At 52.2% G+C, this 16,989-nt stretch overlaps 6 protein-coding genes across 6 annotated transcripts; 2 read left to right on the top strand and 4 right to left on the bottom strand.

Annotated features, from left to right (window-relative positions):
• Positions 1-847: 847 nt before the first annotated feature.
• J4E93_004865 (uncharacterized protein) lies at positions 848-3,289 on the top strand (the record flags this gene model as incomplete). Its single annotated transcript, XM_049342790.1, has 1 exon — positions 848-3,289. One exon carries the CDS (start codon positions 848-850, stop codon positions 3,287-3,289), a length of 2,442 nt encoding a protein of 813 aa, XP_049199790.1.
• Positions 3,290-4,075: 786 nt separating this feature from the next.
• Positions 4,076-5,860, bottom strand: J4E93_004866 (uncharacterized protein; the record flags this gene model as incomplete). Its single annotated transcript, XM_049342791.1, has 4 exons — positions 4,076-4,313; positions 4,363-5,073; positions 5,122-5,494; positions 5,545-5,860. 4 exons carry the CDS (start codon positions 5,858-5,860, stop codon positions 4,076-4,078), a joined length of 1,638 nt encoding a protein of 545 aa, XP_049199791.1.
• A 787-nt stretch (positions 5,861-6,647) lies between these two features.
• J4E93_004867 (uncharacterized protein) lies at positions 6,648-7,907 on the top strand (the record flags this gene model as incomplete). Its single annotated transcript, XM_049342792.1, has 2 exons — positions 6,648-6,863; positions 6,912-7,907. The coding sequence occupies 2 exons, from the start codon at positions 6,648-6,650 to the stop codon at positions 7,905-7,907; spliced, it is 1,212 nt and encodes a 403-aa protein (XP_049199792.1).
• A 456-nt stretch (positions 7,908-8,363) lies between these two features.
• J4E93_004868 (uncharacterized protein) lies at positions 8,364-10,060 on the bottom strand (the record flags this gene model as incomplete). Its single annotated transcript, XM_049342793.1, has 2 exons — positions 8,364-9,511; positions 9,580-10,060. 2 exons carry the CDS (start codon positions 10,058-10,060, stop codon positions 8,364-8,366), a joined length of 1,629 nt encoding a protein of 542 aa, XP_049199793.1.
• A 706-nt stretch (positions 10,061-10,766) lies between these two features.
• Positions 10,767-12,149, bottom strand: J4E93_004869 (uncharacterized protein; the record flags this gene model as incomplete). Its single annotated transcript, XM_049342794.1, has 4 exons — positions 10,767-11,116; positions 11,187-11,553; positions 11,607-11,933; positions 11,979-12,149. 4 exons carry the CDS (start codon positions 12,147-12,149, stop codon positions 10,767-10,769), a joined length of 1,215 nt encoding a protein of 404 aa, XP_049199794.1.
• Positions 12,150-13,867: 1,718 nt separating this feature from the next.
• J4E93_004870 (uncharacterized protein) lies at positions 13,868-15,432 on the bottom strand (the record flags this gene model as incomplete). The annotated part of the gene is made up of 3 exons (XM_049342795.1): positions 13,868-14,298; positions 14,350-15,090; positions 15,138-15,432. 3 exons carry the CDS (start codon positions 15,430-15,432, stop codon positions 13,868-13,870), a joined length of 1,467 nt encoding a protein of 488 aa, XP_049199795.1.
• Between the last annotated feature and the right edge of the window lie 1,557 nt (positions 15,433-16,989).

The following is a 16,989-nucleotide window of genomic DNA, read 5'->3' on the forward strand; positions in this document are numbered from 1 at the left end:
GCCTTTAGGCACTTCATTGTGTTGCCTATATCACCTCTACATCTCAGTCTAGGGTGTGTGAGATGCTGCCGAACCAGATGGATTATGGCTAAGGGTATTGCTATGATGCATGATGACCACATATTGTCACTGATCACTTCCGCATTTCATACTATGCCCAAAAATTCTACATTTTGATGAGAAATACTCTAATGATGTTAAGAAAGCCTTTTGAAGTGAGCACGGTAGCCACAGGATGGTAGTACAGCCCTTAAGATGACCGATGTTGCAAATGGTGTGTACCCAGGTGGTGCGCGAGCAGTCGCATGGGGCTGAAAAGAACGTCTAGCTACATTCTGACTAGCCCGTGTGAGTGCCAACTATGAGAGAAGAGTGCTTGAGCGCACAGCTGATATGAGCGATCCAGTTGTCACCTATGGGTGTGGTGGGAGATGCCAGTGAGATCGAGGAAGCGCAGGGAAAGGTAGTGGATCGCAACGAAAGACATAAACCATCTCATCAGGTAGGTGTATGAGCATGACTGTGATCAGAACTTGGAGTAGGATATGCGGATCGGTCGCATGAAAGTCTTGTTTGCCAACACGTGACGCGCTCTCTGCTCTTAAGAGCCATCGGCGGTCATAGCGCCAAGAGTTTGTTGTTTGCGTAAACACCACACTACCTTAATTTTACGCACCCGACCCTCCACCGCACACATTGGCGTAAATTGTTTTCTTTGGTCGCGATCGAACAGCAGTCGCTGGAGTGATCCCGTGCTATCAACCACATCCAGACCAGTAAAGCATCGATGTAAGTGTTGTCCTTTTTCGATCGCGCAAAATACTGACATACCCATAGAATCGACAGGATGGACAACGTTGATACCATCATCGAGATCCTGCGGAAGGACAACGACGCAGAGCTTGACCTGCTACCGGAGTTGGTACTTGATACAGCTGCCGCGCTGAGCCGCAACATCTTCACGCACTGGCACCGTCTGAACGCAATTGTGCAGCGACACGAAGGCGCCATACGGATTCGATGGAGAAAGAAGTCTCCGGCGAAGCGTCGAGAACTACTTCAAGTAGTCTTTCCCGGAATTCCCGACCTGCACCGACCGGACGTCGACAATCTGCATGGTAATTTCACTGATTGTGGTTGCGGAGAACCAAACCATGTGGCAGGCAGCAGCGAGCTCAGACCTTACATCAATTCAGAAGACTTGTCGGACGCCAAATCTCTGCTTGTGTTCATCAACGCCCGGGCGCGCAATCGTCCTGCTACGTTCGCTGATTCGGAACTCAGCTTCTCTCCCATGGCCGTCCCATGCCAGGCTACCCGCTATCCGCATGTCCTCATAAATCTTTCGGACCAAGGCTCAAAGACACACGAAGTCAAGGAAGAGATGTATGGCCGAATCAAAGGGCTTGAGTCCGAACCCCACCCTGTCTCAGAAGATCAGGCGATGCATTCTTTGAATCCCCTAGGAGAGGGCCTCCAGATACTCCGCATCCAGGAAGGCGTACTAAAGTTCCTCGTCAGCTGTTGCGAAAACATCATGCATGATATCCTGCCAGGGACGCTGTGCAGCGACGTTTATCCGCTTTTGTCAGAACCGCCGAGCTTGTCAGATCCGGAAGAGCTGAGCAGTAGTCTTGCAGATGCATGCAGAAAGGCGCCATTTGGTCCGCGAGGCGAGCCAAACTTTGCACGTATCCGCCACCTGATCTCGACAGCAGTGGAAAAGTGCGAGGACCATGCCTGGGCTTTGCGCGAAGACCCTGCGTATTTCGCAGAATATGTTCAAGATCACGCCGAACATCGACATGAGAACATACTGAACGAAGCCGGAGAACCGTCGGAGAGACTTGGAACAAGCGAGTTCTACTCTCTGGTTCTCCGTGAGATCTTGAACAAGGCGTATGCGGGCCTGGTCTTCTGGGATCAGCTTTACCGACTTTCGAGCGAAGTCGAAGTTCTTCACACACTGGCTTTGCGTGTGGAAGCAAGCGAAGAGCTTGTCAAGCGCTATGCGGATAGTGTGGAGATGTTGTACTACATGTTGAGTCTAGGTACTTTCGACGCCGCGGGTCTCATTAGGCACTTCTTGATGGGTGCACCACAGTTACGCCATCTTATGATGAGATTTGCCATACCAGCAGGATGCGACAAGGTGCTCGAAGGTGAATCTGATTACAGAACCGCAGAAGTGGAAAGTAACGATATCATCGGACAGCGCGTGAGGAAGCTCTTGACCCGGACGGCCGCCTTCACTCAGATCGCCGACTACACCCATCTCAATCTAGATTGCCTTGAAACGTACTTTAGGCGAGAGCCTTCCGCCAAAGAGAAAGTCTCGCCATTCATAGAGGACTACCTGAATACGCTTTCAGTGTGCGTTGAGTGTCTTCATCAACTGCGAGTGTCTTCCTGCTACGTCATTTTAAGGAATCAGTTCAATCGTGGGCTAAAGGGCCCCATTTACGCCAAGTGGTATCTCAAATATATGCAACCTTTGGCGCGCTGGAGAAAGGTTCTAGACGATGGAGGTGTCATTGCCCCAGATCTTGGTAATCCATCCAATGGCAGGTTCGATTATCCGAGTGAGAGCGTCCGAACAAAGCAGACGGTGGGAGCGCGTCGAAAAGCGGAACGCAACCTGGACAAGTTTTGGAGGTACATCGACAATGCTTTTCGCAAGCGTACTGGATATTCTCAGCATGATACCATTCGCAGACTCTTGGACAAAGGTGGCCCGATGCTAAGAACGGCTCCGTGGAGTGACTCCGAAGATCTTGACACGGCATCAACACCGTCTCCCGTGTACGAGTATCAGGCCACATCCGAGATCTTCCACGACCCAACCAAAGAGATCACTGGGAATTTCAATCGCCTCGATGTCACGGATAGAACCAAAGCGAAGACGCACGGCGAAATGATAGCCATAGCTCAGGATGCCGATGAGGATGTGCTTGAGCGATCGGCTGCCATTTGGAAACCGTTGTACCACGTCGGCAAGGACGCCTATATCGTGATCAAAGCACTTTTTCATGTGCCAAACGACAGCGAACCCCCGGGTAAAGTCCGCTGGGATCAAATCGTAGCCACGCTTGCCAAGCTTGGATTCGCCGTCGAGAAGCTACACGGATCTGCATGGCAATTCACACCGAAGAAGCTGAACCTGCCACGTGGTATCCAGTTCCATGAGCCGCATCCGAGCGGTGAAGTGCCATTGACTCTGGCCAGGAGGTATGGACGTCGACTAGCGCGTGCGTACGGATGGGAGGCAGCGATGTTCAAGCAGAAGTGAGGGTGGTAGTACGGCGGTGACTTGGCGGTTGAGCTGGTAGTGAATGTCGGTGTTCGAAGGGACTGGTGCGATCTGGAAAGGGTGGCTGGGGTTTCTTCTGAGTTAACGCAACAGTTGGACACGTACGCGTTGTTCGACTCGTAGAGCTTGAGCTTTCTGGCGTTATGACTGAGTGGTAGATAGGCGGTGCTGAGTACATCGACTGTTGAGATCCGGTCATATTAGCGTCATAGGTAGTCAGACTCCTAATAAAACACGCGGGCCGCTCCATTATGCTATCTTATGATCGTGTTTTGTGCGCCAAAATCAAAGACTGATTCATATTAACGCGTGAAGTCAAAGTCGTTACCAATCGTTTCCGAAGTTGTTGGTGGAAGTCTTCTCGTCGGCGCGATGGGGGTTGGGGGTAGAAGACGCGCAATTGGGGGTGAGGTTTGCGAAAGCGCCAGCATGATGACGCGCTAATGGCTTGGCAGGGACCTTCGGAGGCAGGAACATCCCACGCTCTCGCATACTCAATTTTCACGAAGCTACGAACTCACTCGCGGAACAAAACAGTCACGATCAGAGTACACAGAACAAGGTCGTGTGTAGAAGGGGTATATTGTTACTGCAGTGATGTTTTCACTACAGCTTCTAGGTAAGAAGATCTAGTAATTGAGGGGGTACTGTGAGAATCGGAACCTTCATCAATCGTCTAACCCACGCGAATCCATCACGCCGAACTTTCGTCACATGAAATCATCCGTCGTAATAATCAGAGGTGCTCACCGTAGGGCACAGGGCCTATTGGCTAGATGCGCCGTCGGCGGTCTCCTTTTGAGCATCGACAGCAGCAGCAGGGTCTGACTCCTTGTCCTTGTTGCCGGTCTCCTGACGAATTGGTAGCTCTGAGCTCGTCTCACCAGCAGTCTTTGTAGAGTCATCAACTCCCGCAACCGGAGCGTTAGCGAAGTGTACTTTGCGGTCTGGCGTCTCCGAGATCCTTCTAAGTTCGGTGACAAACGACTCGCCCCACCATGCGCTATGTGAAGTTAGAAAGTGTCGGTCGAGATGTGATCGTGGGTGCTTACCTAGTGTATTTCCGGACGTATTTCGACAGCTTCTGATAGTTGAGGCTGCGTTGCTCATCGCCCATGGTGACTGCGTCGTGGATAGCATCTGCCAACTCCTCGGTGTTCCATGGGTTGACGATAAGACTGCCGTTCAAGCTCTGTGCAGCACCGGTAAACTCGGACAAGATCATGACACCGTGTCGCTTCTCCTGTGTCGCGATGTACTCGTAGGACACCAGGTTCATACCGTCGCGTGTCGAAGACACAAGACAGACATCTGAGACAGCGTAGAGCGCAATAAGCTCGTCGAAAGAGACTGACTTGTGCATGAAGTGGATGGGCATGAACTCGATCGTGCCGAACTTGCCGTTGATGCGTCCTACGAGCTCATTGACGACTGCGCGGAGGTTCTGGTACTCCTCGACGTCTTGCCGAGAAGGAACGGCGACTTGTACAAGCACGACCTTGCCGATCCATTCTGGATGCTCGGTAAGGAAGACTTCAAGTGCGTGCAGCTTCTGTGGTACACCCTTGATGTAGTCGAGGCGATCAACACCAACGATGAGCTTCACACCCTGGAACTTCTTCTCGAGGGCTGCTATCCGCTCTTGTACCTTGGGCTTCTGGAGACCCTCGTCGAACTTCTCGGGATCGATACCGATGGGAAACGCGCCGACAGTAACGACCTTGCCCTTGAACTCGACTCCGTTTGGTGTTGTGGCAAGTCCCCTGGTCTGGGTTAGTAAGTGCGAAGTCTGCCCTTAGGCTGATACCTACAGAATGCGCGAGCAACTGCTCAGGAAATGACGAGCATAGTCGTATGTGTGGAAGCCGATGAGGTCGCAGTGCAGAACGCCGAGCAAGATCTCATTGCGGACGGGGAGGATTCGGTAGATCTCGGAACTGGGGAAGGGCGTGTGCAGGAAGAAGCCGATCTTGACATTCTTCTTGGTATTGCCGAGCTCCTCGCGCAACATGGCAGGCATGAGCATTAGGTGGTAGTCGTGCACCCAGACCATGTCGTTATCTTGTACGTCCTTTGCGACGGCCTTTGCGAACAGGCGGTTGGCCTCGGTGTAGGCGTCCCAAGCGGACTCGTCGAAGGTAATCTCACCGGGGTGGTAGTGGAAGAGCGGCCACATGATCTCGTCTACGGCTGTTAGCGCTTGTAGCGATATAATCTGGTATTGGTAGTCTCACTTGAGAATCCGTTGTAATGCCTGTCTGCGAGCTCATCGTCGAGCATGACAGGTACCGCGTTGTACTTCTCCTTGAGCTGGTCGTTCAAGGTCTTTGTCTCGTCCTCGGGGACTTCAAGTCCGGGCCAGCCATACCACTGGAAGGTGGTGGTCTTGGAGAGTCCGCTCAAACCGCTGACCAGTCCTCCTGAGGACATGGACATGTCGTACTTGCCCTCATCGGAGCGCTTGATGGTGATGGGCAGTCGATTCGACACGAGCAGCAGACGTCCCTCCGACGACTCGGGCTGCTTGAGGGTTGTGGGCGCGTTAGACATCTTGGCGATGGATGTGTTGGATAGTGGGGGTTGTAAGGTGGTTGAGTCGCGAAACTCCTGACAGGAAATTTATCTGCGGCGTAGGGTGTTGGGCGAGGTCAGCATTCACCTCCGCAACGTGGCTGGGGCCGGTGAGCAGGCGGTGTGGGTAGGTTCCTTTGGCGCGAGGGGGGAGGGATCAGTTATTTTAATTGTGGTGCTGGCGTGACGAAAGAATGATAATAGATCAAGGCCCGCTCGAAGGTGGAGGCGGCTTCTCGCAGGTTCCGAGCTCAAGCGACCAGAGTTGGCAGACGGCAGGGCGCAGTTACAACCCGGGCAGTTGCTAAAGTTAAAGATGACTGGGGCTAGGGGCGGTCGGGACTGGCGGCATGCAGCTCGGTCGCTGACAGGTGTAGGCCGCGTTGGAAAACACTGAATGAAGCTGGCGGTGTCTGTGTGAAACTTGCGAATAAATGTGACGTCGGTCGTGGAGCTGCCCAACCCAGCAGACGCGGGGCGCTCACAGACCAACTCGACGTCAAAGGGCGGCGCCCAGCATCATCTATGGGCATCTGCATTGGCAATGCCATGCTATTCATGCAATCAGCAGGAAGGAATGGGATTCAACTGATACATCGCCGTGGCTCGACACGACAAACTCCCCGCGGGCCTTGATGCCACTTGACGCCATTGGGTCTCTCCGCGGAGTCACGTGTACGCTACCGGCGACGTGCCTGCCCTAACCGCCGCGTCTATCGCGTACGGCCGTCGATCATCAACACCATCTACGAACGCGCTGCGCATCATGTCAGATTCCGAAGCAGACCGGCCCTCTGAGGCGACGATTTCAAACAAACTGCGCGACATTGTCATTGCAATCCACAAATCTGGAAAAAGCGAGGATCTGACTGTGAAGCGCGTTCGGGCGCGCGCAGAGAAGGAACTAGCCCTAGACGAGGGCTTCTTCAAGACAGACTCAACATGGAAAGAGAAATCGCAGAAACTCATTGTAGACGCAGTGGTATGAAGCCCAACTTCCAATTCCTGATCAGGTGCTAAAAACATGTAGGAGAAGTTCTGCTCCGATGAGCCCACACCACAGCCTACTCCCAAAAAAGCCGCCCCCAAACCCAAAGCGAAGCCCGCCGAAAAGAAGACCAAAGCTGCTACCGAGAACGCCAGAGGCACCAAGCGCAAGGCTGCGGCACCTGCCAAGAAACCTAAGAAGCGCGCGAAGACCGAGTCCGAAGAGTCTGAAGCTGAGCTCTCAGAACCACCCGCAGAGATATTCGATGCGAAGAGCGAGCCACCCAAGAAGCTAGTACGGCGAGGGAAGAAGACTGTGACTGAAGACTCGGATGAGGAGGACTCGCCGAAGCCGACGTCCAGACCCGGCGCCGTGGTTGATGATGAGAGCGACGCCGAACCCGAGCCAGCGAAAAAGGCAGACACAAAGGGCGACGAATCTGATAGTGATCTATCCAGCGTCATAGACGAAGAGCCCAAGAAGAAGAAGAAAACCCCTGCAGCGAAGGGCAAGAAAGAAAAAGCCCCAGCGAAACCGAAAGCCGCGCCGAAAGCGAAGACTGAGGATGACCCCGACACCGCCGAAGTCAAGCGACTCCAAGGCTGGCTCGTGAAGTGCGGCATCCGAAAAGTCTGGTCGCGCGACCCCGAGCTCTCACAGTGCGACACCTCGAAGGACAAGATCCGCGTGCTCAAGGGCTGGTTGAAGGACGTGGGTATGGATGGCAAATACTCGGTTGAAAAGGCAGCCAAGATCAAAGAGCAGAGGGAGTTCGCGAAAGACCTCGAGGCAATCAAAGAGGGCGAAGCGGCATGGGGAAAGGCAAGTGAAGTCACAGCTACGGGTCGGCCAAGCCGAAGGGCAGCAGCCAAACCTGTGCCACAACAAAAGGTCGTACTGGAAGACGATAGCGAGGAAGAGGCTGGCGGCGATGATAACGAAGACGACGATGACGATGATGACGACGATGTCCAGGGCGAATCAGAAGACGAGGAGGATGATAAGAACGGCGACAGCGGAGGTGACGACTCTGAATGAGCTACGTTTGCAACTTCAATCGAGGTTCTCCGCGCTTGCGTACGCTTGTCATTGTGGAGCATACGACACCATACTTAATACATGCGCATGGTTTAGTCGGGGCGTAGTGAGTCGTTTGATACCCACAAAAGCTCTGCTGTTCTTCTTGAATACGAATTCGTTCACGAATTCGTTCATTTTGTCACAACCCTCAAGACTACATATTTGGCACTCTTATTGATTAAAGGAATGGAATAGTCGTAGAAGCTAGTCCTAACAAAACACACGATAACTGTCGACAAAACGCATCGCACGAACGCCTATCACGACAACACAGTTCCATGAGACTTCAAGCCGCTAGGATATCTCTCATGCAGTTTCCTGCGATCTGGCCTTGTTCTCTCTCATTCCTCTCTTCTCTCTCAGTCTCCTCCATCTCATCAGTCTCCTCTGCGTCTTACGCTGACACTGTTCCTTCTACGACCTACCCGACGAACGCGTTGCTCTCGTAGATGCCGCATCCGGAGGCGCTGGGGTGGTACTCGCACTTCGTGTCATAGCACGCGTCTGCATGCGCCGCTGCGGTGTCGTTGGCTGCGGCGGAAGGGGCGCATCAGGCGGTTGAGACGGTGATACGGAGTCCACATAAGACGATGCAGAACACAAAGACAAACTATCTGGAGATGCAGGTGAAGATGGTAGAGGGGGTAGGTCTGCTAAAGGTGAGGCTGGTGCTGATGGAGAGCTGCGCAACTTCGCCTCTAGGGGCGTTGTAGAGCGAGAGGAGGAAGAGTCGGATGATAGACTGGTTTTGCAGCTTCGTTTCATGGGAGGGTCGGAGTTTTCTTTACCTCCTTCTTTATAGTCACCGCTGGTGTCTTTGTTGTCTTCGCTTGACTCGCTTGATAACGACTTGCGCTTACGTGACGATGGTGAGGAGGAACCACTGTTAGATCGACTCGTTTTCGCGTCTTTATTTTTGGATTTGTTCGGAAGAGTTGGGAGGGTCGGCGAGGATGGAGAAGAGATATTGGGTAAGTTAGACTTGAATGGACCGTCTGCGGCCGATATTGGCGGTGACGAAGGTATGCATAGGTAGGGTGACGGATCTGAAGATATATCGTTGCTCTTGTCCGCGATGACCTTAGTCTCGTCCACCTCATTGTTCAAGAGTGTATCGTCTTCGTCATCTGAGTAATCGAAACCAAAGCCGCCCGTTATTTGGATTGGCGTCTTCCTTGGCGCAGTCTGAAGCTCATGTGTAGGCTTCTTCGGTTGGTCATCCATCTTCTTGACAGTGGTCTCGTCTTCAGCTTTAATGACAGCCAGGATGATGTGCGACTTGCCATCTCTCCAAACGAGCTTGTTACCCTGCTCATCTTCCACATCTATACCCACCTCATTCTCATCTTGCAGAAACGCAACTTGTACTGCCTCGATGTCACGGGACGGTTCGTCATCTAGTAGACCTTTCAGTGACTCCGGATCGAACGCCAGATGGTGTATATTCAGAACACCACGTTCCTTCCGGGCCGGTTTCTTGTCAGAGTTCTCTTCCTGTTTCTCGATTAGGGCTAAGGGAACGTCTTGGTCCGCTTCAAGCTGCTGAAGGGTGGCTTCGGGAACTACAAAGCTATTCTCATGGAAATGGAAGGCGATCGGAGGGACTTCAAATCCCTACCGGTAATCATACACTTGAGCATATCGCCAAAGAACTCTAATCGGGCTTCGCTACCGTTGAAGTGCTCTTCCGGTCGCGAGGGCTCGTAGCTTAGCAGGCACTCGATGACGATCTGGAAACACTCTAGTAACATCGTTGCTTTCTTCGCTTTGTCGCGCATGTACACGAATGTCTCTACAAACAGCTTGTTTGGAGCGCGCTGTTGGATGTAACTACCCATTACTGGAAAGAGTTCGGAGCAGTACTTGAACGTAGCGAAGTGCTTTTCCACATCTGGTGCACACAGAAGGGCGCGAAGCTCGGGGTCTGTGATATGCGAGAGCGCAACGGGATTTGATGGTAAAGCTTTGAGTTGTTGAACAATCTCTAGGCCAGCAGCATGCTTTACATCGAGGTAGGTGGCTAGATCCTGCAACTGGTCCGTCTCATCTTCGTCGTACGAGCCTTGATCGTCTTCTTTTACGTGCGCATGAGCCTGGACGATATCGTCCATTTCACCGCGCTCAATCGGTTTAGCAGCGCGTGCTTCGGCTCGGCATTCATCGCAGTAATCAAAGATGGTATTCTCGGCAGCAATCGGGGTCTCTGTGTCATTAGTCGGGACACAGTTCGCGGGTGCGCAGTCGACACCTTGGACTAAGTGTATTTCCTTCGCGTTAAAGCAAAGAGACGTGTGTTCGGGCTTCGTTGAGAGCGCGGTGTGGGCGCACTCGCTGTATGTAATGCATGTGAAGCCGCACATCGCCGACAGAATCGGGTGGTTGACTTGAGGTTGTGTGTGAGATAGTCTGAGTATAGGCGTAAAATAACAGGCCTAGGATGGTATAGATTCAGGCGGCTGTAGTAGCGGAAGCTAGTGTGGTATAGTCGGACGGAAGAGGAGTGCAACCTATTCGTCTTGGCAGGATCGAAGAAGCACGTTGATGTAGTCCTGAAATAATGGATTAGGCTGCTGCAACCCCTTTCCGTTCACAGGGTCGAATGGAATAACGAGTGGCGTGGGGAGGAAGTGAAAGTGTTCGAATATGTACATTGTGGAAACACTCCGCAAACCAAACCAATGTGCACAAAGACACCACCAATTTTGGACGCATTACCAAACAAGCAAAAACCTTTTTCAGGAAGACAGAGGACTGGTAAATACAGCATCAAATGTTTGCTGCGAGACAGGCGCAGGACAAACCAGACACTCCAACATCCTACTTCTTGTTCAAAGCATTGACCTTCTTCGCGTGCTCGTAAACAAGCGGTTTGGCCTCTGCGTCCTCCAAAAAGATAGTAAAACCGTCGTCGTGGTTCCTGCCGTAAGAGTAGCCTGCGTATCCAAATTGCCAGTACATATCCGGCATCTTCTCCTTCAGACTGGTAGCTTGCCACAGTCCGATAGCTTCGAGTCTGGTAACGTTCGAGGTCTTGCTGAGGTATTCTTGCCTCTTGTCGTCGGTTAGCCATCCATATTCTTCGTGTACTACTGGCTTTCCAACCGCACGGGAGGCTTCGGCGTGATCGATTATCCATTGGTTTGCCCATTCAACGGTCTTTGACCACCCTATTGCAAGTCCAGTCAGTGTAGCTCAAAGAATGGTGATGTTGATGCCTGTCGAGTGAGATATACGTACAATCGGGATAGGTATGAAAGACACCGAAGTCGATGTTCTTGAGCGCCAACTCCTTGTCGTAGTCGCCACCATCGTATCCATTGTAGAAGCCATCGTCACTAGGCCTGTTAAAGCCTCCTTCACCACCCCATGTAACAAGATGGTCCTTGTCGAGTGACTTGACGTATGTGCTCATCTCATCGATCCATTCGGTGATCATGTCCGGAGTGCAGTTCTCGCTGCGCGGCAAGTTGCGCACACCATCAGCACCGCATCGTGGTTCATTCGCCAACTCCCACGCCATGATGGCCGAAGACTTGGCGTAGCGCTTGACGATCTCCTTGACGTACTTCTTGTACGCTTTCTTGATGGCTGGAACATGGTAAAACTAACGATGACTACGTCAATCTGTGATCATGCAGAAAGAACTGTGTGACTTACATCGTCATGGTACTTGTAGCCGAGGTTCGTCGTGTAGACATCCATGCCACCATAGTCGGCCCAGTTGTTCGTCAAAGCAACGATGAGCTTCATGTCAGTTTTCTCCGCAGCCTTCACGACTTTGTCGAACGGTACTAGGTTGATCTCCTGTGTTCCGTTGCTCCACCATTGCATGACGTTCGGACTAGGACCGGCACCTTCACCACCGTACTGTGGTAGTCCGTTCGCGAGTGTTGTTCTGTTCCGGTCGTTGAAGCCCCATGTCCTGAAGACATTGAGTCCAGCCTTCTTCGCGGCACCCAGGCCAGCCTCTACATCGGATTGGAGCTGTAAAGTTCAGTAGGCGTGGCAGATGAAGTAGCATATACTGACGTCGTTGAAGGGAAAGTAATAGGCATTGCTGCCTGCGAAGTAGAAGTCTTTTCCGTCTAATTTGAAGGCATTGCCTTTGGTTGTGACAAAGCCAGCGGGTGCTTTCCTGCCAACTACTGCAGCCGAAGTACTAGTAGCTAGCAGTAAAAGCGAAGCAAGGCCGTAGAACATCTTGGTTAGTCTTTCTGCTTGAGTTGGTTTCCTCATTTTCTACGCGTATTGCAACCATATGTACCGTTTCGGTTTCTGAGCATTTTGACGCTATACCACTCTGGACACGGAGAGGCTTCTCACGAGATCATCTTGCACTCTGCGTTAGTCTTCCCCGCGATATATTGAGATCGCAATGGCCAAGCATCCGATCTGGCTGCTGATTGGTGCAAATTGACTAATTAGAGCTTCCGCACATGAACCAGATCTTCCAGAACATTGGTATCCAGGGAGACCTACAAAGAAGTAGGGCAAACCGAGTACGTGGAAGAACGGGCCTGTAGCCATTGCTCATAGTAATTTGCATCTCTTGGAGCTCCAGCCCACGTGCCGGAGTAAATTGTTGCTAGCATGACGGGAGGATTAGTTATCACTCTCGCTCTAGTACCCTTTGAACCCGGAGGCACTCTTGCCATGCCGTTGATCGGTTTTGCGAGGACTCTTGATTGCAGATAGCGCAACGATCCAAGTGTGAACTTTGTTGTGTCCTGATCGCCATGGGCGCTCTAAGCTACGTATCATTCTCTTCAGCCATCGTCGCAGATGCGCGAGCGGTCCGTAAGGGCGAAGATGCTTGCAGTCGCGAGGCGCGAGGCCGTGCTGAAAGTCTTCATATATACACCACGTGTTTCTAAGTGCATCGCTCCGGATATGGTTCGAGGTTGCGACAGGACTGCAAGCAAACGGGTTGTGCATCAACAAGGGTCGCCGATACCACACACCTCGCCCAACGACGCGACTTTCCACGTCGTGTGATAGAGTAGAGGCGAAAAGTTGACTATCGCGTGGCGTTGAGCTGTACGAAAATGTTCGAACGAGAACATGAGATGATGCAAGACCTCGTATGAGGAAGTAAAGACTGATAGGGGTCAGAACGCGTACCTTGGATGGTGCCGGACCAGAACGTCGTCATACGCGACGACATGAACCATCCCTCCATGCCAGTTATCTCCTCAGCACTCAATAGAACCACTCCGCGTAAGAGTCGCGACTAGAACGCGTTCGTTTCTGTTGCAGGCACATCTCAATCGTGCCTCGTGTTCATGACGCAATGATGGCTGGGTGAGAAAGCAGCTGACGCGCCAAGACCCGCGATGCGGCGCGAAGTGGAGCGAAGCTTCCTCTCGACCGCCACGACGAAGCGTTCGACTGCATCATCACGAAGACGCCCACGGATGCCGTCTTTCAACTGCACTGCGCGGTCCTGACCAACAACCAGATCCGCGGGGTCATGGTCATGCTATTTTTCCCGACTCTCACGTTTTCGAGCTGGCTACGTTTCCGAGCCGGCTGATTTTCTGGACCGGCCACATTTCCAGACTTCGTGCGCGCGTTTATCAGGAGCGATGGCAGATGCAACGAACGCTCTGCAGCATTTTCCATCTCTTCCACTATGTCCTCTTTGGTTTCGCGTATTCTTTCCATCGTTCCGTCGTTGAACCGATCGTCCAAGTCACGCAATCCGGGTCCGCTTGTTATGCGGCATACCGATATGGCTTGTCGACACCATTGCCTTGCGCGATACGCCATCAGATCGCATCAAATGAGTACCTTGTTTCACCATCACAAAGAGGAGCAAGGCTGTTGAGCATGAGCGAAAGAGGATTGCATTATATAATTCGGAGCTCGGATGAATTCGGAGATTTCAAGACGGCTACATCAAACTGTGAAGACAGCATCTATACCTTGGATTCATCTGTTCGTCCGAGCGAGTTTGGGTCGACGTTCTCAGCCTCATCGTACGACTGGCCATCTTCGTCTTTGATCCCCGTTATGTGCGTAACGACCCTGGCAGCGAATGTATCGCAGCTGACGTTCATTGCGGTTCGGAAACGGTCGAGGAACCAGTCAATAGCGATTACGACGGCGTACATTCCGGTGATTGGGATGTTGACACTGGAAGCAATCATGACAACCAAGACCAAACTCGAACTTGGAATAGGTGTGGTTCCGATCGAAGCGAGAGTCGAGAGCAGAATGACAATGATGTAATCCGCAGCGTTCAGGGTGATGCCTTGAGTGGCGGCCAAGAATACGACGACGATCGGGAAATAGATCGCAGTTCCATCCATGTTGATCAAACAACCGAGAGGTACGGCAAACTTGGTTACTACCGGGTGTCAGTGAACGGGATCAGATACGTATGTTCATGGAGACTGACCTGTGATGGGAACACCCTGCTTCAAAACACAACGAATGGTAACCGGCAAGGTCGCAGCGCTCGAGGCGGTTCCCCAGGCGGTAATCCATGCTGGGCTCATCTTCATCCAAAACGTGTACGGGTTTGACCTAGTAAACGCGAAGAAGATAATGGGGATGACGATAAAGAGGTGGATGAACATGCCGACCAAGGTACCGCCGATGAGAATACCCAGGTTCGCACCAATCTCAGCAATGTCCAGACGGAACAGATTCGGCATGATCAAGAAGAACACACCAATTGGCGCGAGATGGATCAAAACAGTGATGACCTTGAGGACGATAACCTCGACTTCTTCGACCGCTCGGTGGATCGCGCCTCCTGGTTTGATGACATACCCAAGGACGACAGCTGTGACAAGTACTGAAAGAAGGGCATCCGTCGCCAGCGCATTGACGACATTTTGGGGGACCAACGAGAAGAACATGTCTTCGACGACATCGTGGATGGCAGTTTCTTTCCTTTCGTCCACAAGCTCCTTGTTCTCATCGTCCAGTTCCAGAGCACTTCCCGAGACTGGGTTCATGAGTTTACTCCAGACCAGGCCGACTAATAGGGCAGAGTGTGCGACAGCGATGATGGTGGTGATGACGTAGTAACCGATCGTCCAGCGAGCGAGTTTACCCGCTGCACCGCCTCCCTTTGTCATGTTGCGCAGACGTTGAATTGCCAGAATCATGGCGGTGACGATCATTGGAAGGACTGCGATGGTCAGCTTATGCATCTAGAGAGGTTTTATCGCAACATACCAACTGCCCTCAATGCGCGCAACCAAAGGTTACCTGGGATGGCAAGTATCGTGATGGCCGCGTCTGGGACCTCATCGACAGTGGTAGTGACTGCCAAACCAATGGCAATGGCCAGGACAGCGGCGATGATGATCTGCCATACTGATCCTGGCGTCATGACCCTCTGCACAAACGTCTTCTTCTCTTCCTCAGCAACGGTCGGCCGTGGCATGATGTCTTCTGACGGTGTGCTGTTCGGGCTCGAGGTAGTACGAACAGCGGCCTCGCCGTGCTTTACTTCTCCGGCTTCGCCCATGTTTGGCAGATTTTGGGCTGGCGGAAAGAATGTAAGACTTCTTTTGATTCCGAGAGAGTGGTGGAACGGCAGTCGAGTACGCAGCCTGGTCGATCACGCACAGCAAGGACATCTTATACACGAACCCCGCCCCTTGGTATCTGCAAATCACTTGTGTGGCAACCAAGAGATAACGATTCTGTTACCAATACTTCGGGATGCTACCGTACTTTCAGACAATGCCCGACCCCAGTTCCCACGGCCTATCACAAGGACAAGCCACTTGGATCCGCGGGCATCGATTCGCCATGTCTGAGTCTAGGTCGCGACGGAAAGCCCGACAGTAGCGCAGACTATCTCCCCAGGCATTGGAACTCGACCCTTGGAACTGTTGGCGGCGCTGGTGACTATCGAACGAAATGGAAGGTTACAAGCAAAGTTGCGTTCCGAGTTCCGTCTCGTCCTGTCTTGGCCGAACCAGGGTCGGTTGACCGGCAACGTTTTGCCAAGCCATGGCTACACCACTCCACTCGAGACATGACATGCTATTGGATCAGAAACGGATAACAGAACGCTGTGGGGAAGTTCATCCACGTTTGTGTGGAGGAGTGCGAAGCCTTGGTGCTTTCGTCGCGTGTGCATCGAAGCTTGGCCAGCGGCGCAGCGCGTCTGGGCGCTTGCTGCCATCGCGTATGCTAAGATGAGGAACATGATAAGGCCACAGGGCAAGTGTCGGCTCAAGAGTACTCGGATGTGGGCAGGATGAAGACTTCCAAGCTCGTTATCGTGTCAGCATGCGCACCACTGAGACACGAGGCAGGTAAGATCATTCGGAGGTGATACGGCATACTTTGTCTCTATGAAGTCAATGCTGATTATAGGCACCTTCTTACCAACGGATGGCTTACTTATTGTCAAAAAATGATAATCATAAGTGTCCCGTCTGCCTGGATGGTGGACCATGAAAGTCCCGTCTGCATGCATTTGCGGATCGACCAGGCAATTCTAGGTACGCGAGGCCTCACTGCAACGACACCCACGGCTTATCGACCCATAACAATGGGCGAGGATCATCTAGAACAAATTCTAGCGCCTAGATAAGCTGCTTCGATATGCAACCGGCTTGCAGGCTCCGCTATATGTGCTAAGCCAAGATGTTGCATCTTCGAGGTAAGCACACTTATCACTTTACAACGCGCGTCACAGCGACATCAATGGTTCGCCACTTATATTTCGTGAAATCTTTTGGTCTTTATCGCCTCGTACATTACAGACATCGCCAATCCTACATCACAAGCAGGACGATCACATTTGAAGTATTAGTGTCAGCTTACGTGCGAAATATCAGGATGACCTTTACATCGTCAGGCCACACACTGTAGCTGACGACGTCCTCGATCTCATGCTCCGCCTTGAACGATATACCATCGACTGGACTTTAATTCTTCTTCTTCTTGGGTGAAGCTTTCTTTGGAGAAAGGTTCCCAACGATAGTCGCCCTGAGCGTCGCGTCCTTCGCAGCGATAGTCAAGTTATAGTCATCCGTCGACGTTGCCCTCCATTTCATGAATGAGAGAA

This window comes from Alternaria ventricosa (genome assembly GCF_023758065.1).
Source record: "Alternaria ventricosa strain BMP 2768 chromosome Unknown scaffold_7, whole genome shotgun sequence".
Classification (NCBI taxonomy): domain Eukaryota; kingdom Fungi; phylum Ascomycota; class Dothideomycetes; order Pleosporales; family Pleosporaceae; genus Alternaria; species Alternaria ventricosa.